At 35.7% G+C, this 22,960-nt stretch overlaps 1 protein-coding gene across 1 annotated transcript in view; it reads right to left on the bottom strand.

Moving 5' to 3' along the window:
* Nucleotides 1-22,960, bottom strand: part of Otogl (otogelin-like) — a 128,656-nt gene that overhangs the window by 25,124 nt on the left and 80,572 nt on the right. The window contains exons 32-42 of the mRNA XM_005374364.1: nucleotides 20,048-20,215; nucleotides 18,074-18,352; nucleotides 15,371-15,488; nucleotides 11,996-12,075; nucleotides 11,646-11,714; nucleotides 7,867-7,937; nucleotides 6,320-6,497; nucleotides 5,915-6,057; nucleotides 5,644-5,667; nucleotides 5,460-5,552; nucleotides 3,360-3,549 (exon numbers count right to left, since the gene is read on the bottom strand). Coding sequence (XP_005374421.1) covers nucleotides 3,360-3,549; nucleotides 5,460-5,552; nucleotides 5,644-5,667; nucleotides 5,915-6,057; nucleotides 6,320-6,497; nucleotides 7,867-7,937; nucleotides 11,646-11,714; nucleotides 11,996-12,075; nucleotides 15,371-15,488; nucleotides 18,074-18,352; nucleotides 20,048-20,215 — 1,413 coding nt within the window. The remainder of the gene's footprint in view (nucleotides 1-3,359; nucleotides 3,550-5,459; nucleotides 5,553-5,643; nucleotides 5,668-5,914; nucleotides 6,058-6,319; nucleotides 6,498-7,866; nucleotides 7,938-11,645; nucleotides 11,715-11,995; nucleotides 12,076-15,370; nucleotides 15,489-18,073; nucleotides 18,353-20,047; nucleotides 20,216-22,960) is intronic.

Raw genomic sequence — 22,960 nt, 5'->3', positions numbered from 1 at the left:
TGTTTACTGAATGAGGTACCAAATTCATGGATCTTTTTAGTTTAGTGCTGAATTGTGTCAGACTCTTTGATACACTAGTATAGAATTGCCTCAGCCAATTAAGAAAAAAATCAGAAAGTAAGCATAAGGATATTTGAAGAGAACACAGAAAACTGAAAAGGAGGAGATTAATTTTGCTCTCACACTCTGCTGTTATTACCACCATCTCTCCTAACCCAAGAAGTCAATTTTAAGCCTAGGAAGACATTTTCCAGAACCGCAGGTGTTGAGTAATTAAACTCCCAGCCCACACACCTTTCCGCTTCTGGAAAACTCTGTCTGAATACTTTAAACCATAGTTCCATTTCAGGAACTGTCCCTAGCCCATCACCTAGTAATGACAGCTCTCCTGGTGAGGGCCTGATTGGTATGAAGTGAATCCTTATTCTCTCGTAACTAGCAACTGTTGCAGGTAATTCAGGCATGAACTGAACATCTCATAGCAGTTATGTAGACACATGGATTCATTTAAACTTATTACAACCACTGACAAGCTCAGGACTTGAACTAGGAATTCTAGGACATAGACTTATTTCTTTTTGCTGGGGTGACAGGACCTGATGCCTTGATCTGCTATCCACTCTAGCATCCTTGATGGAGGCCACACTGAGAATGAGCTTACTCCTCAACTCTGTCTGGAGAAGTGTAGAAGCAAGAGAAGGACCAAGAAACAGGTCCAGAAACCTGGTCATATTTTGCCTGAATCCCACACTATATTAACACATATTTTTTTTCTATTTTTTATTTTAAAGATTAAAAAACTAACAAAACAACAATAAAGACAAAATCAAAACAGTACAAAAACACCAAAAATGATTCACGACCTCAAAACAAAATGATAGGAATTAACAATGGTTGCTACATTACATACCGGTATCTTCAACAGAGGAATGGATAAAAAAGATGTGGTATTTTTATACAATGGAGTATTACTCAGCTATAAAGAAAGATAAACTAGAGGCTTTTATAGGTAAATGGATACAACTAGAGACCACACTCATAAGTGAAATAAATCAGATTCACATGTGTAAACATTGTATTTCCTCCCTACTATAAGAACCTGAAAGGGTAAATAACACATAATTTTTAATTCCCAAGATTATAAACTATAAAGTACATGTTTTCTTCAAGTATCACATGTAAGCATAAAAATATTTGAACCCTCAAGCAATTATATCAGAATGAATAAAAGTTGCTGCTGCATATGGTTTGGCCCTAGAAATACACAAGATATTGAGTGCAAATTTTTTAAAAAAATTTACCCATACAGCAAATCAGCTATGAATTTTGTATATGCTCTGCTTTTTTTTTTTTTTTTTTGTACCAGGAATCGAACTCAGGGCCTCATGCTTGCCAGGCAGACACTGTGCCCCTGAGCTATCTTCCTGGTCCACGAATTTTTTAAAGCCTCAACTTCTATGGACATAGGTAATTTTTTTTTGTAAAAATATGTTTTTACTGAAACTCTAGCTACCACCCCAGCAGAATGCAGTGCTATGCAAAACAAGATGTGAGCAAAGGCTTCCCATTCCGGTGTCCACATTCATTTGGAGCCACACTTTTGTGCACTAGAACTTTTCAGCCAGCACCCACCCTAATGATCCTAACAGAGCTCAGTTGTTCCTTTAAGTAAACACCTTGCTTCCACTGTGGAAGTCATAGAATTTAGGCAATGACCCTCAGTGAGTCAACAGGTAATCATAGTTGAAGATTCAGCTGGCAGAGTGACAACCACAGACCTCAAACAGAAGTCATACCACTCAGAAGTGATAAGCCACGCGGGGGAAACGCTCACTCCCAGAGCCCGACTCATGACCCAGTAATAACTATCAAATTATTATGCAAACTTGTATTATGTATACTCAATTACAATCATTTTTGTGGAGATAACTTTAAGTAACCATTGAAATTTTTTGTGTTTCCCATACTCTAAATAAGCAACAAAACTGCAAATCACTTCAGCACAACTTTCCACTAAATATTTATGTTTTAAGAAAAGAAATGTGAAGATTTCATATACTTGCTGAGGGTAAAGTCTTCGGCGCCTTCATTTTGGATTTTTCAGCATCAAGTGTAATGTCAGATCGGAAAGTAATGAGTAAACTTTTATTCAATATCTAGTGACATTTAAATAATTATATTTTTCCTAAACAAACATTTTTTTACTGTATATATTAAATAATGTAGTCAGTGTCTTACATTAACTTTTATATCTAATCCTAACAAAATCTTATTTAAATTCTTGGTTAATATCTAATAATTTATATATTTATAGGATTTGATATAGTGGTTCTGTACCTACAAGTGCATATGCTGTGTAATGATCCTGAAAGCAAGTATTACTGCCCTTATTTGAAAGTGAGAAAATTGATATCCTCTCGAGAGCACAAAGCTGAGAATGTCGCAGACAGTTAAATATAGATTAAGTCCAACTTTCCAGGAGATACTGGAGCAATTACTTTTAATTTTTTTCTGTAACCTACAAATATTTCTAGTTTGTTTCCTTTCACTTATAACTCTTTATACATCATGTAATATATTTCAGTATCAAACCTGGGAGTAAGGGGCTGGGGATTTAGCTCAGCAGCAAAAGCGCCTGCCTGCCAAGCACAAGGTCGTGAGTTCAGTTCCCGGTACCGGAGAAAAACCAAAAAAAAAAAAGAAAAAAAACCTGGGAGTAAAAGTAAATATGAACTGTATACTTCAGAACAAAATGGGAATAACCACTCAGAACATTGTATTCTTCAGAGAGATTTAGTTTTCCCTTATTTTAATCTACAAATAAATAACAAGGCTATTTAAGTTTTTAACATCATTGATACTTCACTAATGTTTAGAAAAGACAAGCTATTAGAAATAAACAACATGGGGCTGGGGATTTAGCTCAGTGGCAAAAGTGCCTGCCTGGCAAGTGCAAGGTCGTGAGTTTGGTTCCCCGTACCAGAGAAAAAACAAAAAAAACAAACAACAACAAAAAAGAAATAAACAACATTATAATAGTAGAGCAAAGCACACATTTCCATAAATTAAACTACTTCTTGCTTCCTAGTTTTTTATTGAATACCATTAATCTCTCCAGTATTTACATGATGAATGGAAAGTTAACAGCACATCTCAAGTCTAAAAAGCGGGCCAGTAAGATACAAAACAACTTGTAAGCAGGCAGAAAATATTAGAAGAAAATAGAGACTTGAAAATCAGCTGTCAACACAAAGTCCTTTTGTAGCAGATGACAAATTAATTCCAATAAGATATTCTCAATATTTGTAAGCTGGGAAGAGAATGTCAGAAAAAGTAGAGATCTGAAGATCAGCACTCACCACAAAGTCCTTCTGTGGAGGAAGACAAATTAAATCGAAAGCTAAAGTGAATGTCTATGATTCCTGTAAGGTGAGCCCATTTGATGATCAATCCGGCTGGAGTAGTAATCACATACATTGTACCAGAGTCCTCTATGGACAGTTCTTCACTTGAGAAGGGCAAAGGCACAACAATCGAATCCACTTCTACCTAGGATAGCATAAATAAAACAGGCAACTGTTTAATATACACTCATTAAAATTAGGAGACTACAGATCCTACTTTTTCTGATTTAATATAAAGTTTATTTTTTCTACTGCTCCCACAGCTTCTCATATCTTTTAAGCTTTTTCACTGTTCCTTTGTTGTTCCTTGCTATATTCAATATTCTCACCTTGCTGCATTTTATTTTTCTCAAAACTTAACTTCCATGTTATTGAATCTTTTGTGTCTGTTTCCCTTAACATGTGATGGCTTCCCATAAACATTAATGAGAATTTAAGATGGTGAGGTTATTCTCAGGATGTTTTCTTTCCTTGATCTTCTAAATCAGTGTTTTTTTATAACAACGATCATAATAATCATCTGTCAAACTTGGTGAAGATTAAGATTCCCAACAATTCTAATTCTTGGTTTGGACTGGATTCTCAATTGTATTTGCATTATGTACATTTGGCAATATTAATGTAGGCAGTACAAGGAGTATGCTTTGAAAAATAGTGCTTTACATAATGGCCATGAATAGAGCCATGAGCTATAACAGCTGTAAATTTTTTCAAGTGACATCTCACCAACCACCCAATTTCTCATCTTTGTATCTTGCTTATACTGCTACCCTAAGCCAAAACGTTACTCCTCCTCTCTTTTCCTCCGTCTACTCATTCTTTGTGATTTACTTGATGTTTAACTTCTCAAAAAAGACCTGTTTAATCTCTCCATAACTGTACTGATTGACCTTTCTCTACGTTTTTATGATACTTTGTTCATAGTCTATTGTTGTACCTTCTTACTTAATACAAATCTCAACACAAGTAGAATTACTTGAGATCAGAGCCTGTGTTATATCATGTAAATTCTCACTAAATATTTCCAATAATTAATTATTAATTGAATGTGTGATCCGTGACTGGCCAGGAATGAGTTTACCTGAGCATGAAAAAGATTCCATCTGCTCCAATGCTCAAAATAATGGCATTGACCAGATTTATCTCCCATCTATTTCCTGTTAGTACATCAACTTCACCAAAGTCAAAGTACATACAAAGGTATATCAAAGAAGAACCTCATTCATATATTTTTAGGTTTTATTTAAAACTTTCCAGTACATTATTATATCTTAGGGTCATTTTAATATAATTTCCAGTCTAGAATCTACGGACCTGGGATAACATATAATTATTTCCAGAAAGCATATAATATTTCAGCCAGTTTAAGTACATCTTTACACGTTTTTTATACTTTAGAGAAAGCCATTTAGATCTGTGTGAAGCACTCAGTTCACAACTCATCCCTATTTGGTAAACATCTATTCCTTCGGGATAAGCATTTTCCTGTAAGACCAAATGGCTCCTTGCAAACACTGTCAAATAATGCATCGGTTTTCTTCAGTGTATTAGAACAGAAGTAAATGTTTCTTCATTATTATCTTAGTTTAGTCATCATTTATTCACCAAGAAATTAACGATATCAACACTTCAGTACAAGGCCTTCCCTCTGCCCTCTTAGTGGTCTTCATCCTGGTATTCTTGGGTACAGCTCTTTCCAACATGGCAGTCTGTCCTCTCCATAGCATTTACATTTTCACTTGGAACACAAGCAGTAACTCTGGGATGAAGACATTTGCCCACTCATTTGATGTGAGAGGACACTAGCATGTTCAATGAGGTCCTTACAGTTAATCTTACAGAGGAGACACATTCGCAACCTTTGACATAAAAGTGAATGGAGAAACACAACATCAAGAAATACACGTTTATACTTCCCATTAAAAGAATGATTGGTCATAACAGTAATGAAACTGCACTGATATGCTTAATTTTCCCTATTTTCGCAGTTAATTGTTCTGTGTAATTTCTTCTTTTCATCTCATGGGAAGATAATTTTTAATTGTGTGTTCTTACCTTTCTTGCTAATCTATTGACAAGTATTTTATGTATAGGTGTTGTCACATTTAACTTCTTAGAACAAAGTCTAGCGATCCTTCCAGAAGAAGCCTGAATAAAAAAAAAAATTAAAACTTTATGGAGTTAAACATAATTATATGGTAAACAGAATGAATTTACTAAATAACTTTCAAATACTCACTAGCTTTTTAAATGAGTTTCCATTCTGGAAAAAAAAAACATATAAAGAAACACTTTCAAAAGAAGTACATTACTTGTATTTTTAAAATATGACTTGGATTAATATTATTTGTTCCTAAACATATTTACATTAAACTTCCTTGGTTTGAATATCAAATAAATCTCAGTGAGTTTTTGAGCACTTTGCATATAGCCTTGCAATCCCTGATGTTATAATATATGTCAACTATAGATTCATGAACATATGTTCACAGAAATGGATTATGACCTACCTGATTCATGGAACATTTTTCAATATGAACAACTACAATTTCCCCAGGAATTCTTACTAATATATAAGAAGCCATACTATATAATGCAGCATTGTTTCCATCAAATGTAATAATGCTCAGTTCTGACAACATGGAGCATCGACCTAAGATAGAAGAGAGTAGGTTTAGTCCCTTAATTAACTGCTGGTGTTTTAGTAATAATTGGCTTTTTAAAAAGAGTCTTTTATATTAACATTAGGTTTGATGAGAAACAACCAAAAAGGTCATGTGTTGTGAACCAAAGTCTTAAATGTAATGAAGACAGCTCAGAAACAAAGCAATAGCTTAAGTGTAATGAAGTGAAGCTTCAAAATAATAAGCTCTCTGATTAAAAAATTAGGCAAGACACAAGAAGAGGAGACTCACAAGGACATTCCCACTCAGGGCAGCAGATGTCAGTGTTCACTTGGACAGGCCTTCCCCGGAACCCACAGTCAGGCACTTCCAAGACCTTCGGGCAGTTCAGAGACCAATTGTACAGCGTCCACTCCATATTGAGGCATATATATTGGCTACAGTTATAAACAGGATCAAACTGCTGAGGCTGTCAATAAAAGAAGAAAATTAGTGAGCACTTCCCCATTTTCAGCTACTGTTTTCAGGCTTTTTTTTTAGATTTCATATTCACTTCATCTATATATCTCCTGAATATCCTAACTTTTGAAAGGTTCATGCCAAGGCTTCAGTCGCTCAAAGCAAAGTGTTGAATCCATGCCTTCTCTCTCGCACTCACAGCCTACATCTAATTCTTCACCAAATTTTGCAGGCTCCGCCTTCCAAATATATGAGGATCCAGGCACTTGTCTCAGCTCTACTGCTGTCGTCTGGACCAAGGCACCATTTTCTCTTGCTCAGATCCTTATCACAGCCTCCTGCTGGTCCTGCTGCTGCCTGACATCCTACTGGTAACAGCAGCCAAAACCACCCTGAAACAAATCAACTGATGTAGCTCCTTGGTTCAGAAGCATAGAACCTCCTCCTGTGTCGCGGAAAATAAAAATCGCAGTCTTTGTAAGTGTTCACAAGGCCTTACACAGACTGCTTTATTCCTTACCATTTTCTTCTTCCCTTACTTAACGGTCTCTTTGTTGCTGTCTCAATGTGTTAGGTACATTGCCATTTCCAGTCTTTTGTGCTTGTTTATGCCTCTGTTTGGAACAGTGGCCCTTGACCACTCTGCATCGTTCCTCTAAACTTCTTCAGATCTTTTTCTCAAAGTTACATTTTCTGAGAAGATTTTACACCCAACTTACTGGAAACAGTTTTATTTTTCTCTTAAAGAGTGCATTCTAATATTTTTAGATAATAGAATAATACTTCATTGGTAATCTCAGAAATGCCTATGTAATATAAACCCCATAAAGGCAGAAAATTTTACCTATTTTTATGTTTTACCTGAATAGTGCTTGGTCAGAAATGGTACTAAGTATTGATTGAATAAATAATTAGCTTATCAGATGAGTGGCATATTTGAAGAAGTTGAGAGTGCACATTAGAAGATGAGAAAACTATTAGCTCTAGAGGCTGATGACTTTGTATTTTTTGATTACCAACAATTCATTATTATCTTGTGCAGTGTCTGGCATATAGTAGCAGTTCAATAAATAGATTATGAATGCCTGATTTACAGAGAAGTGTATACGAGATAACTATTTATTTTAAAAATCATGCTTTAGGTTTTATTTAAATTTTGCTTTTCTTATTGTGGCCAGAAGTTAATCAATAAGAACTACCTAAATCAGCTAAGAAAATACAGTTGTTTAAACATAATGCATATTCTTATCTTTCATCAAAGAAAATAGACTAGTAATTACACCAACAAAAGTTTAAATGTATTTGGATAGTGATACACAAACATGAAAAGATGTTGTAAGAAAATAACAAATACCTGAAAAGAGATTACCCAGTCATACCTCACATTCCAAACCTGTTGTTGGTGTTATGTCAAACAGAGTTACTTCTGATGGAGTAATCATTTCTGGAACTATAATAAATGAAGATGTAGTTCTCATTAATGGAATGGTATGTGTTGTATATAGAAATTATATGTGACAGCAAATGTGCTAAGGTATTTTATATAGATCTATAAATTATATATATTATAAACTATTTATTGCTTGCATGAATCCTGTGAAGACAAAACATAGCACTGTCATTTTATACACAAAGCCTCTAAGTTATTGAACATTGAGCTTGGTAAGAATTCTCTCTCAAGAGTTCTGCTTCCATGGCTCTGTATTTTGATGACCTTTCTATATTCACCTTCACCACATTGAAGGTAGCAAGACAACTGTCTGGACCGGTAAAATGTCAAGAGTATCCTGAAAGATTTCTTAGGAGTTAAAAATTTGGTTGCATTTTCAAAACAAGTAGTGAAGCTGGTCCCTTTCACTTGGTGAACCTCTAGCATGTGTTCCTACAAGCAAAACAGATGTTTTTGACCCTATGATGATTGCAGATGATATAAGAACAACCCACAGAAAAGGGAAATATGATTGGTAGACACATTTTAGAGCACATTCTAATGCTTTTCATCAGTACTAGAGGGATTTCTACAATACTCAGTCTAAAGGTCTATAGAAGAATCACGATAAATGGCTGAAATTTTCTGTTCCTGCAATTGTAGTGTCTATTACTGGCAGTATTTAAAATACTGCATTGGTATCCTGTGTTACTGTAGCAAACAACCACCAATTTATCATCTTGCAGTTCTGCAGACCAGAAGCCCAAGATCAAGGTCACAGGCAGAGCTGTGTTTCTCCTGCCTGCTCTAAGGGAAAATATGTTTTGTCACCTCTTCCCACTTCTGTGGTCTTCCCAGATTCCTTGGCTCATGTTCCCTTCCTTCATCTTCAAAACTACAATATAACATCTCCGTCTCTCTCTTCCCTGTCTGATTCTGTTGTCACTGGTCCTCTCTACACTGTCACTGCTTTGGGCCCATATGAATAATTCAGAGTAAGATCTAAGATCCAGTCAGAAACTGATCAGCAGCTTCACACCTGCAAAAGCTTTTTGCCACATAAGGTTACATTCTAGAAACTGAGACATGGAAATTTGGGAAGGGGCATTTTCAGTCTACCAGATAACTTTCACTTTTTTAAGTAAATAAATTCTACATATAACTCTCCTTTCACTCTTATTTTAAAGTTCTTACTTGCAGAGCAGATACAGTATAACAAAAGTCCCCATTCCTCAGTCTTAGGAGTATAGTTCAGGGTATGCTAAAAATACCACCTAGACACTCTGATATTTAATTCAGACCTAAATATCTACATTTATTTTATTACAAACTTTTAGGCAAAGGAAAATTACATAAATTTCTATTCCAAGAGAAGCTAAAAGTCATGGACAATTCTAGGGACTTGAGGAAGGCATTAGGTGGTATCAACAGAATCTTCGACAGGTTAAAAACATTGTTGGGATATATATTGTAACAGTCAAGATGTTTTGGTAACTAGAGCTTTGTAGTAAGTTTGAAGTGTGAGTGCTCTAACTTTATGTCTCTTTTTCAAAATTGTTTTTACTCTTCTCATTTCCTTGTGTCTTCATATGGCTCTGGGGACAGGATTTTCAATTTCTACAAGGAAATAGCTGGGATTTTGATGAAGATTATGTTGCCTCTGTAAAGCAAATTTGAAAGTGTCACTGTCTTAATAGTATGAACTCTCCCAAGCTGTGAACACAGGATTTCATCCCACTTATTTTGATCCATTTCATGTCTTCAGCGTTGTTTTGTAGCTTTCATTATAACATTGAGTCTGTCCTTCAGCTTGCACTTCTTTCACTAAATGTGTCACTACCTCATTCTCCCTAGATGCTGCTGTAAATGGAATTGGTTTTTGCATTTCATTTTTAAACTTTTCATTGCTGCTGTATAGAAACACAAAAGATGTGTTTTCTGTACTGATCTTATATTCTGCAACTTAGATGAATTCTTTTATTACTGCTAATTATTACTGTTTTGGCAAAACAGTTTTAGACATTTGAAATATACTGATTTTGAGGCTATTAGATCAAATTAGAAAGCAATGCTTAGAAGAATTAACAGTCTATTTCCTGGAAGTTAGAATATGTACTCTGACTTCATAGACTTATTTCCTCCACAGATTAAATGATATAGAAAAAGTATCTATCCAAACATGCTTTACAACTCTAGAACAATTGCTCATCTCTACAAGGGCAATAACCTCCATCACAAGGCTCTTACAAAGGTTACATGTATGCCAATTACTTAACCTAAGGCCTGGCACATAATAAGTACTCATAAGTGTTAGCTAATAAGAATAAGAATACTAATGATGGTGTTAGTGAGAATGTAATTTGGAAAATGTCACAGGACTCCTTCTAACACTTTAATAATTCACCATTGCCTTCAGAAAAAAAATCTAAATAGTTTTGTCATGGAACCTTTCTGTGATCTCTGATGATTTCTTCCATCCTATCTTTCCACAGTTTTCTACATATTGCACATTTAATATACACTGACCTGCTTTAATTCCCTTCATGGGAAATATTCTCTCCCATTTTCAGTCTTTCACAACATTGCCCCTTCCAGCTAGAACATACTTCCTCCTCTTTCTACCCTACCCAACTCCTGCCTTCTGCCACCCTTCTGAGAACACCTCCAAAATGAGTACAGAGCCCTTCCTTTGTGCTGCCCCCATGTACCCTGATTGTAACATAGTCACTTCTCGGTATCCAATGAGGATAGATTCCAGACCCCATCTGTGGATGCTTCTGTCTCATATAAAATGATGCCTTTGCTCACATTAACCATTGCACATCTTCCCATGAACTTTAAATCATCTCTAGGTTACTTATAATACCTAGTACATCATAAATGTTATATAAATTGCTGTTGTACTATATTGTTTAAGGGAAATTACAAGGTAAAAAGTGCTCACTTGCTTAGTATTGATACAATGTTTTTCAAAACTATTTTCAATATACAGTGCATTGACTCCACAGATGTGGAACCCACTGGTACAGCAGGCTTGCTGTGCTGCAATAGCCTGTGGACTTGGCCACTTTAGGGTAAAAGCTGTCTACCATGTGCTAAATTCCCTAGTGAGTGTATAGACAGTCCTTAGCATTGGTGATACTCAATTAAATCTTGTCAAACATAAATATCTAAGCTAGAACTTCTTTGAAAATCATAATCACAGGAGTAATATTACATTAAGTTCAGCAAACCTTACTGTGAGTGGATTTATTAAATCCTTTCCTGAGGAAAATTTCATGAGAGAGACAGACAGACAGACAGAAAGAAAGAAACAGAGACAGAGAGACAGAGAGAGACAAAGAAGAGAGCGAGCCAGGGTAGGAAACTAGAAAGCCCTAGGACAGAACACAAAAATAGCAGTGGAGGCTCCAAAGGAAACCTTGATTGCATGTACATCATTTATATCTCATTAGAGCCAACACCATCACTGTAAAAATTTGAGTGGGGTTTGGCAAAACCTAACTCTGAGCAAAGATATAAGGAAAGTCCTACAAGTCTATACAAAGTGAATGAGAGGAAGAGGTGGAAAATGAGATGGACTAAGCCCATCAATAGCTCTTTATTGAAAAAAATAAGTGCCTACTGAATTTTCTAACCACTGGATAGTCTAGTACCAGAAGCTGTGATCCGTGTACCTAGATGCAAATTACAAGATGCTAATTGAACTGTCTGAAATTGTAAGGATGCCTGAAAACAGAGGAACAGACAGCTTACCTGGTGAAATTAATGCTGGCTCTGTGGGACTCACAGGAACACCTACAAAAAAATAAAGATGCACTTCCTTACTGTAGTTCATATATGGCTTTTATCACGGGGAACAGGTTTTAGAAAAAGAAAAACCAGGGGAGATGTAAGAGGTAAGATTTACATGATTTAGAAGATACTTAGTAGCAACAGCAAAACCTACATAAAGAATACTGAAAAAAATTCTAAGAGTTTATTGTCTGTCTAAAATTTTTGCTTATAGCTACTTGTTTCACAGGAAAAAATCCATGTTTTTCACCTTTCAGAGTAAATTAACCAATATTCACACTTACAGTCTCCTGGATAAACACATTTGAAGGTGATCTCATCGAGAATCATATTTTTAGGGCAGTGGGGCAAGCATCCTTCAACCCTTTACATGGAAAAAAAAAGTATAAAATACAATCAAATAAGAATAAAGAAGCCTTCATGGAATATATACAGCTGTGATATATCCTTCCTACAATTCTTCCATCCCCTGGGTGGTTAAGTACTAAGGAGGACTGCATTTGCTGCCATGACACTCTGTCATACTTCAACTTAGGAAAGCACAGCGAATGAGTGATAAAGAGGTACCATTAAGATGAAGGCAGAATCTGAACACAGAAAATTTAAAATACACAGTTAGGTTTGGAGCATATGAAATACCTAACCTACAAACTGGTAGAAATGAAAAGAAATAATCTTTTCTTTTTTTCTTTTTTTCTTTTTTTCTTTTTTTTTTTTTGGTACCGGAAATCAAACTCAGGACTTTGCGACTGGCAGGCAAGCGCTTGTGCTGCTGAGCTATATCCGTGGCCCAAGAAGTAATTTTTTGAGAATTTACGCTAAAGTAGTTGCACGGTTGCCTTTTGCTTTTCTATTCGCCCATTTCCAAGGGGTTGACAAAATCTTGATGCTCTTGCCTTGAAGATGTCTGTATGACAAAAACAGCATTGTCAGTGGCTGCCCCTGCCCTTATTAAATCCTAAACGCACTGGTAAGGGTGGAGAGCTCTAGAGAGGAGGACCAAAAGGGAGCATGGCTGCTCTTCATGAGAACGGGGGTTGGGAGGGCAAAGACTGGTTCTTCAAGAGTACTAAGGTGCACTCCAGTTGCTGACAGTGGCCTGGGAGCGGTTGGTTGTACAGCAGTAGGATGAAGCCAAATGTGGCTGGGCCTTGGGAAGGAAGGATCCCTCTCCTTGTCTGCACAACAGAAATCAAGCAGGGTCTCAAATTTCAAAGGGCCTGGGCTTGGGAACTGTAGGCTAAAAACAGGAGAGAGCAGCAGGAGTACCATTCTTCTACAGGAATGAAGTCAAAGTAAAACTGAGATTACATTTTCCTCCTGCCCAAATAAGGCTTAGAGTCTCATCCTGATTCAAAGGAAGTAAATGTAATCTTTCATCTGCAACCAAATCTAATTACTAGATTTCACACATTTTCCAGAGAATTAATGCAAATATAGCTATAAAAAGGCTTTCATTTTTTTATCTGCATCTCCCATACATTAGCAGTTTCTAATAGTTTACTATTTTAGTAACATTTCCAATTGCTTTATCTGTTAATAAAACCTTTGGATGAAAATGCTCAAGGCCTCTTTCTACTCAGAATGCAAACAACTAACTTGACACTAGGGGTCAGCCTCGCCACCAGAGGGCACTGTTCACGGAAGCAAATCCAGGCAACACTAACCAAGAAAAACACTTTTCTCTTACAGAATGAGGTCTTCTAAGACCCACTTAACCATCTCTTGGATACCTCTTTCACAACGAATTTTTAAAACATTTAACCTATATGTTAAATTGCTTACTTCATAAAATGATCTTTTGAACACTTTTAACCTTATTCTGCTCTAATTCTAAACTTTACCGAGCAGAAGAAAATTTTTAAAAAATTGCTAAAAAGACCACAGCCAATCAGGTATTGTTAAATAAAAGCACCATCAATTTTTATGCAACTCAATTATTTTTTAGTTATTTGTGCCAGTGAAAACCACAGCCATCTTCTTAAAATATTTCCAAAAACCACTAATTCATTCCTTTAAAATGCTAGTCACATATAACAATTTCCTCTTTGTTTTGTCATACTGCTGATAATCTCCACTTCTTTTAGATAAATATAAGGCCTCAGATATAGAATTGTTCTTATAATAAACATACATAGGGGTAACTGTATTTGTATATATGATTTATGGTATGATGCTTGGCATAAAACAAGTCCTCATTTTCACTAGATTTCTTATTTTCAGCCCTTGCTTTGAGTGAGAAACTGAAACCATGCAAATCACAGATGGTGATTCTGTTGGGAGCTTGGAGGAGGAGAACGGGGATGCTAAAGCCCCAGCTCAGTGCCTGAGTCCCCACTCAGGGCCCTAAGTACAACGCAGTTATTGCAATCATGAGGGACCCCTCCTGAGTCCTGAACTCTTTATTCTCTCTTCGCCCATTACATCTGTCAGCACAGCCCTCATCCTAAGTGTAAAAGACACCCAAGATCTGATCACTTCTTACAACCTTCAAGGCTTGTAAACCCATTCTTCTGTTGTCCATGTAAATGACCAGCTCTGTTCTTGTCCTATCCTTCCCCTGTGGTCCATTTTCAACACAAAAACCAAAGTAAACTCTAAAATACGTCCTGTCACTTTATCCAAAACATATCTGGGCTTCCTGTCTTACTCAAAACAAAAGAAAGTTCTTACCACTATGATTCCCTTATTTCATCTCCTACTTCTCTCAATTCATTCTGCTCCAACAAATGACCTGTTTGCTAACTCTAAAACACATCAAATACATTCTCACCCCAGGACATTTTCACTGTTCTCAGGTTGAAAGATACCCCTAAATATCCACATGAGTAGTTGCCTCACTTCTTTTAGATCTCTGATTAGCCCTCACCTTGTCCATATGTTCTTCCCTGACCACCAGTCTTAGCTAGCAAACATACACACATGCACATACACATACAGGTACACACACACACACACACACACACACAGCTTGTTTTCTCTGCCTCTTTTATATTCTTTTCATCATACATATTGCCATCTGACAATAGGTTGCATTATACATTAAAAATTTGTGTATTTTCTGCTTCAACCCTGTGATGGTTAACTTTATCAACTTGATTGGCTTGGGAACTGCTGAAAGGCATAATAAGACCCACTTCTGGATACGTCTGTGTGGGTCACAGAAGCACCACCTTGAGGTTTTTATCTGCCCCTTGGCTCCTTTTTCCCTGGTGCCTTTTCCCATAGGCTCTGCTTCCCAGACACCATGAACTAACTAAGCAGCTTTGCTCTATCACAATGTTTCTGCCTTATTTATGCCATGGATTGAATCTTCTAAAACCATCAACTACCCTGCCTCCTTTAAGTTGTAGATGTTTGTAACTGTACCCCAACAGTGGGGAGGCTGACAAATACACACCCCAAAATGTGTAGGTTTCAGGAGGGCCATTACTTTAGTATGTTCAGCATCGTACCTCTAGAGCAAGAAGAATTCCTAACACAATAGATCCTCAACAGCTCTGTTCTGATTAACAAGAAATAAATTCATCAATTACAGTACTACATACCAAACATAAATTTTTCTTGAGAATGGCTGCTTTTAAACATAACACACAATTCACTGAGAACAGAATCTGTTAATACTGGGGTTTACTCGGCTATTGGTAATAGTTACTTACGGTGGAAGAAATTTACATGCCAGTGCCTCGGGGTCACTACATGTTTTAAAACAAGGGGTGGCACAAGGTTCGTATCTCCATTCACACATCCTCCTGTAAGGCACTGCTGCCTGGATCTCTGGAGGAAAAAATGTTTACATTTTGTACATTTTTAATGTACATTTTGAAATCTAATAACTTATGATAGATACATTTAGCTTTGATGTCTTCTTTATCATCATACTATGGAAAAGTCAAAGCTATGGAATAAAAATTTTGTAATTGTTTGGCGACTAAAACATTCCTTGATCAGGTTAAATATGTAAATGCAAATCTATGTTCCAAAGCTTTTAAAAATAAAAGATTAGATAGAGGAGGATAAGGAAAATTTTAAATCTTCTTTCTCTATGTTTAATAAGTTTTCACTGATCTCATATTATAATAGTATCAAACACACATTTGGGACTGTATTTTTTGCAAGATAATCTTTTGTCTTTTGTATGCTATCCCTCCTACAACTTTGTTGAGTGCATATTATTTACAATCTAAAAATAAAGAAATTGGAAATTAAAGCAGCCAAAAGACATACCTACTTCAAACAACTAGGAAAATGCAAGACCAAACAAGTTTCAAAGCTGTAAATCTAGAGAGAATGTTCCATGATTGTTTCTCTCACAGAGCTTATACATTATATATATTGTCTGAATACAAAAGAATAAACAAATGGACTTGAATAATGCTTGCTTGTAGCTATAAAACCTTTCTTAATTGAGGATTTTTCTCTGGATAACTCTGCTAAAACTCTGACCTTCCCACATCATAGAAAAGTCCTTCTATAGTGGTTCAAAATCATCTGAGACAAGAGAAGTATGTAAGGAAAAATATTCAAAATACAAGTATGTTTCTTGGACTTCATATACAGAGCTCAATTCCAATTATGGTAAGGAAAATAAGACTTTTTAGAAACCATCAATTCAGGGGCTGGGGATTTAGCTCAGCAGCACAGCACCTGCCTGGCAAGCGCAAGGTTGTGATTTTGATTCCCGGTGCCAGAAAAAAAAAAAAAGAAAAAGAAACTATCAATTCATCTAAAGTCTGGAGGGATTGCTACCCTTGACTTACTAGGTTCACGGATTTTGTGAGAGAAGTGGCTCTAAATAGAATAGAGCCCGAGAATTTTCTGTTTGGGAAGCCCATACAGGTCTGAGGTTCTAGTGATGCCACCAATGCAGTCTGAATCACAAGTGGGGCTGTCAGGTCTGATTTTAATAGCACAGACTTCTGTGTAGGCATAGAGGCTTATGAGTGAAGAGATAGAGGCTTGTAAAGTTCAAGTTTAAGTAAATTTCAATAAAATTGCCACATGCACACTATGTAATGCTGCAGAGGTGATGTCAATGACTCCTTTTCTCAAGAGCACTACACAGGAAGAGAAATCTCCAGGTGACTTTGGCTGAACTAACTTCCCCCTCCCACTTGCAGTTAGTTCTTAAAATAATGGCAGAGTGTCCAGAGAATGTGATGTTTGAGGTAAGAAGGAACTTTCTGGAACAACCCAGACTCTGATTTCCTCCCAAAGAGAAGGTCCTGAAAAATTTGTGCTCAATAACACCAGTGGCATCTGTATAGAAAATCCACAGTGGAGTGCTCGCCACTAAAGTACAGTGTGGGACATGGACAGACAAGACTCCATTTGCCCTGGGCAGATTTCCCAAGCCTTGGGGTTTGGCTCACCAAGGATTCTAGACTTCTGTTGATTCTTGTAAAGTTGCTTTGCCTGACTGGCTTGTTATGTCTCATCAGATTAGATCTAAGTATGCTAGCTTTAGAAGTACTGGAACTCCTTTCTTTCTTTTTGTTTGTTTGAGCCTCTTGCCCAAGAAAGAATCCTTGTAGAGCTCTGTCAGCAAGGTTTTTGCAAAACCCCTGCATGACTTAGAATGTGTGAATACAAGAATTCTATTCAATAGGCAAATTTTGAATCTCAGTTCAAATTTCATAAAACGCAATGTTTAAAAAGTTTACTAATACTTTTGCATAACAGAAACGGCTGATGATTAGAGGTCTTAAACTGCTTTAGGAGTATTACTTAAGATAAAGCAATTTGGGAGACTGATAGCAGCAATCAAGCTCTTAGATTTTGGAAGTAGATGACTTTTAAACATGGCATTAAAAAGTGAAGGTAGTTTTGTGAATCTCAGGAAATTCAATAACTATAAAAATTACAGTCTCTCAAGAAATAACATCAGGCTTCTGCTGAACTAGGGAAATTTTCCAGACATCAGTGAAACTAGGCAACCTTGAATTTAGAAAAAAAAAAAAAGAGGTAAATATATTGTCGTTATCACTAGGAATTAGATTATTAAGAAATCGCCTTCTAGGAAAGAAAAAGTAGATACAAACACTAGAAGTCGTGGTTGGATTCTGATTCCGAAGTCTAAACAGTACTGGTGATAGTAACTGAGGTAATAATTATAATCCAAGTTATTCAGAGTTCTTCTAGGTGATTTGCTTCCACTTAGTATCATAAGCAGAATAAAATAGGCACTATTTCTCCGATTTTACAGATGAATAAAACCAAGGAGCAGAGGCAAAGAAACTTACTGAAGGTCATAAAACTCTGCCTGCTTATATACAGTAAAAAATATTTTAACACTAAAAATTTAAAAATATTTCCATAATATTACCTGTTTGTTCTCTTTTTAGAGATCTCAGGAAACATACCTTCTATGTTGAAACTGCTTGACTGTTTGAATTCTTCAGAATCATCATATTTTGATGCTTTGACAGTAGAATCTGTGAATGTAATGAAAAAACCTTTCTTGCTGTATAATTCAAATGCACTGTAGCCGGGAATCCAGAGGCTCTGATGGTGGAAGAATGTCGCTCTCCGATGAAAGGCTGAATTTGCCTCCCACAGCTCCAAGCTAAGAATGTCATTGTCACGAACATAGAGAAAGTAGTTTGGCCTTTCTGCAGATTCCAGGGACACAAGTGCCATTGCTATAAAATATAAAGCAGAGTTTTGACAAGTCCTCGGAATTTCAGGAGAAGGTAGATAACCAACACCCCCACTATAAAATGCACTTATAAAGTTGAAAACATAGTACTTCATCTTTACCATACATCAAAAATGAACTATAAGACTTCTAAAAGGAAACACAGAACTTTAAAGGAAGTGGATAGCAATATCTCCACAATCATCAGGCTTTGGTTAGTTCTATGTTTTAAATAAGTTAATGTGTCTTTAAAGGAAAAATCAAATATCAATGAGGAGCCCAGGATGTACAGTTTCATACAAGGCATTGAATGATTAATTTAACCTATGTCTGCATTTGTAAACTTTAACACTTTCAAATGCACAAAATCTATAAACAGCTTAAATGGATGATAGAAAAGAAAGAGAAAATAAAGAAATAGATCCATTAAGGCATGTAACTAAGTGCACCTCAGTATCACTGGGCTCTTAATGAGCCATTGTTCTTGCAAGAAATTTTGCTGCATCAAGGAAAGATTGTTCACTCAATATTGTCTATTTCCCAAGGATAATCAAGTGGCTAATGAGGAATTAGGCTTTACAATGGAATGGAGAATATCAATTTTTTCTTTTGTTTGCTTTAAAGTTGTGCCTTATATTTCTAAAGTGCATTACTGTACATAAAAGCCTTTTAATTGAGATATCAGGTTGGTTTCTGAAACAAACATTATTTGGATTTTTCCAAGTACAAAGTTACAAACATGAGTCACAAACTGTAGTAAACATTAGTAATTGTAAATAATAATTTAAAAATCTGGGTCAAATTCAATATGATTCCGAAGGTAATTACTGGGTCCTAAAACTTGTAAGTCCCTCTGCTAAGCACTGGAAGATGCAAAGAAGAATTAAAGAAAATCTCATACAGAAAGTATCTAGCCAACATAAATTAAAAATTCAGATGATAATAGATACTTTTAGAACTACGGGAGTTATTTTCTACAGGAAAGAAGTAATTTATTCTACTAGAAAATTGGAGATTTCTAAGAATAAATGAAAGTTAAGTCAGTTTTGCTTATTCAAGAAATGTTTCCTAAGTTTATACAACATGCTATGGAAGGTTGTAGGTAGACTACAAAGTAACTATGTAGCCTTTCAAATTTGATTAAAAGACAGTGCTACTATTGGTCAAAACAGGTGCCAGGTACTACCTGCCTCTGCAAACCAGTAAGCAGAGCACCGTGTTCTAGTGCTGAGGATGTGTCTTTGGGTCAAAACAGAGAAGTCCCATGGTCTCCTAAGCATAACAGACTCAGAGATTATCTACTTCTGCTATGGGACCCTCATATTTAACTTCCTTCATATAGAATCATATTTTTTTTTCTTTCACTTCAATCTAACATTAAAATCCTTTAACTGTTAGGGATTTGTGGACTGTCAGATTAAGGTCTGTGATTAACAACAGGAGCATTTAACTCATCCTTTGTTTAACACCAAAATCTCAAGCAATTGCAGTTCTAACATAAATATGACAATCGATGAATAAATGATTTTTACACACAAAAGAGACAGCTGTTTCATGTGCCAGTGGAATATTTTGTGTTCTTTATGGAACTCAGAAAAATGTCATAGACATAATAAACATATAAGAGTCCATGTTAATATTTGTTGAATGAATAATGAGAAACTGCAATCAGAAAACTAAATTCTTCAATCATACTTACATGACATCTTCTCTTTGAAAAGACCTGGAGTGATCATAAAACTAAAAACTAAATTTCCATGTGCACTACTTCTAGGTAGAGAGAAAATGCTTCTACTGGTCATATTAGCTCCCAGAACAAGGTCACTCTGCCCATAACTTGCCAGCATGTATGGTCCTTCTCCAAGCCCTAGTTAAGTACAAATAAATAATCATAAATTATCACAGAACTTTACACTTCAAGCTATCATTTCAATGAAATAAATTTTAATAGCAATAATTATTCTAAAAATATTGTACAATTAAAAATGTATCATTAATAGAATAACAACTCCATTCAAAAATGATATAATTTAAAATATACATATTTAGAATGTGTAATTTGAAATATACAACACACACTGTGTATAAAAATATGCATGTGTGTGTACATGTAGACATGTGTTTATACCTATATATATGTAAATCATGCCTGGATAGATGAATTTAAGCTCTCTAGACATTTTTTCAGATGTAAGAAGAAGTTTATCACAGTAACTCTACATCCCTAACATTCCAAGATTCCGATTCACCCTTAATAAAAATAAGAGGTCTAACTGTATCTACAACCATGTATAATAATAATCCTCTAAAAACCATGCCTTCTTAGTCTCACTATATAAAAAATTTCACTGACATTATACATAATATTTTGCTATTCAGGGAATTATTAAATTTCACCAGTGAACTATGTCTGTAAAAAAGAGAAATAAAATGAGGCTCAATCAAGAAATCCAAGATCTTTTCACTTACTTCCTTATTTCTCAGGCACGGAAATGTCTCCTCATAAATATTTACTATAGTGAAAACTAGTCTAGAACCACACCTGAATTCAGAGTAAGTTTCTGCAAACTTCATCTTATAAAATGCATATAAATGGAAAATTAGTTCATCAATATTCAAATAATTTTATACATTACATTTTATGATAATGAGATCAGTTTGACTTCAATCCTATTTCTCTGTCATTTAATGTTCTTAATAACTGAGTATGATAAAACTTTGAAGTTTCTTCTGAATCATCAATATTAAGTTACATAATTACTAGCTGTGTACTTTGTATAAATACGTATATAATTTTGTATCGTGCATTGTGTTAAATGTTAACAGACAGATAGTAGATTAGAGCATAAAAGGTTAATATTGTATTCACTGTACTTTACCTTCTCAGCTCTCTTACTTTTATCTCAAGCACAATTTTACCTTCAAAAGCCCACCCCAAAGAGAGAGGTGAAAAGATTTAACCAAGGTGACAACAATGATTTTCTCCTTTAAGGACTGAAGACCAGGACTGAGAAAAAGAGAGGGGATAACTACATCAGAGGGATAAAATGTCTTCTGGGTAGGAAGACTGTGGAGCAAAATCTCCACCATGAGGACCAGGATGAAGGGGAAAGACTCAGAGAGTAACTTATGGTCAAGTGTCCCTTTCACTGAGGTCTTTGTCACCATCCAGAAACTAGAGACACTTATATACCATGAGAAAAGGCACTTCACTGAGAACTAGATACTTTGAGTAGAGATGAAGACTTAAAAACCTTTGCTACCACACCCAGCTGGAGCTAAGAGGAAACAGGGAAGAATTTCTTTATGAGTCTGGCAGCTATGGATCCGCCATCTCTGGTACAAATGGATGATATACACGGTGTTACTCTGTGAGCCAAAATGCACGAGAATCAAAAAAAATTATGCCAAACATTTTCACTGTTTAATGGCTGATTATTTAAGAAGGATGAGGCAAAGTTACATAAACTTCAAAGATGCAAACATTTTCAACTTATGAATATTCAGGTTTGCATAAGTATGTAAATAATGCCCAAATACATGGACCAATACATAAAATATACTGAGCTACAGTACAAAATGAAGAAGACATATCCATGACAGCAACTTAAGGACTAATGAACCCACAAAGATATTCAGCATAAGAAGGAAAGAGGAGATGCTAAGAAAAAAATCTTCCTTCCCCTTGCTGTACATCCACCTTACTACAGCAACCTGAAGTTATTATCTGAGAAATCCACTTGAACAAAAAAACCTAATGTTTTTATATTGACTCTGGTTAGTTGATATATTGTTTCTGGACTATCTTCATCAGCAACTGAGAGATGAAAGTCATTGAACTTATCATTGATTTTCTGCTGAGAAAAGTATAATTTTACTGTCTACTGAAAGTAATCATTTCCTACAGTGATTCTTTAAACACAGAAACAAGCATAGCCTGTCTAATAAAATCACACTAAACTTTAAAAACACAGAACAGTTTTTAGCAAGATAACAAAGTCCTTGCCCACCTGTATCAATAATAACTATAAGACCTTTATATTTTAAGTATACACCAAAGCGTTGGCATGAAGACATTATACAGACTCCTTATGCTAGGGATTATTGAAGTAATCTCAATGGGAGGCTTTGATTCTCCTACCATTTTAAAAATGTTCTTGCTACAGAATTGTGACTATTTCTGAGTTTTCTTTAAGTAACACTACTATCTAAATAACATAGTGTCTGGCATATAGTATTGTAAGTAAAGAAAGGGAGAGTTCAGCAGTAAATGTATAAAGAAGGTAAAGTTACAATAACTGTGAAATTACTTGGGAAGAAGCAAATTAAGAATAGTCATTTAAAATTATTTTCTTTCTGTGACCACCATCAACAATCTCCACAAGGGGACTGGGGATTTAGCTCAGCGGCACAGCGTCTGCCTGGCAAGTGCAAGGTCATGAGTTTGATTCCCGGTACTGGAAAAAAGCAAAACAAAACAAAACAAAACAAAGTCTCCACAAATCTATGATCTCCTTCAACCGTCTATCTCTACTGCATTGCTTTTACAAGCTCCTACCCACCCACCCCCACCTTGACCCCCTGATGCCTCTCCCTGCTGCTTGGATTGAAG

Source organism: Chinchilla lanigera, unplaced genomic scaffold (assembly GCF_000276665.1).
Source record: "Chinchilla lanigera isolate Chin_1 unplaced genomic scaffold, ChiLan1.0 scaffold00004, whole genome shotgun sequence".
NCBI lineage: Eukaryota > Metazoa > Chordata > Mammalia > Rodentia > Chinchillidae > Chinchilla > Chinchilla lanigera.
Note: the sequence above shows the minus strand (reverse complement) of the source record. Positions and strands in the feature narration are given on the sequence as shown.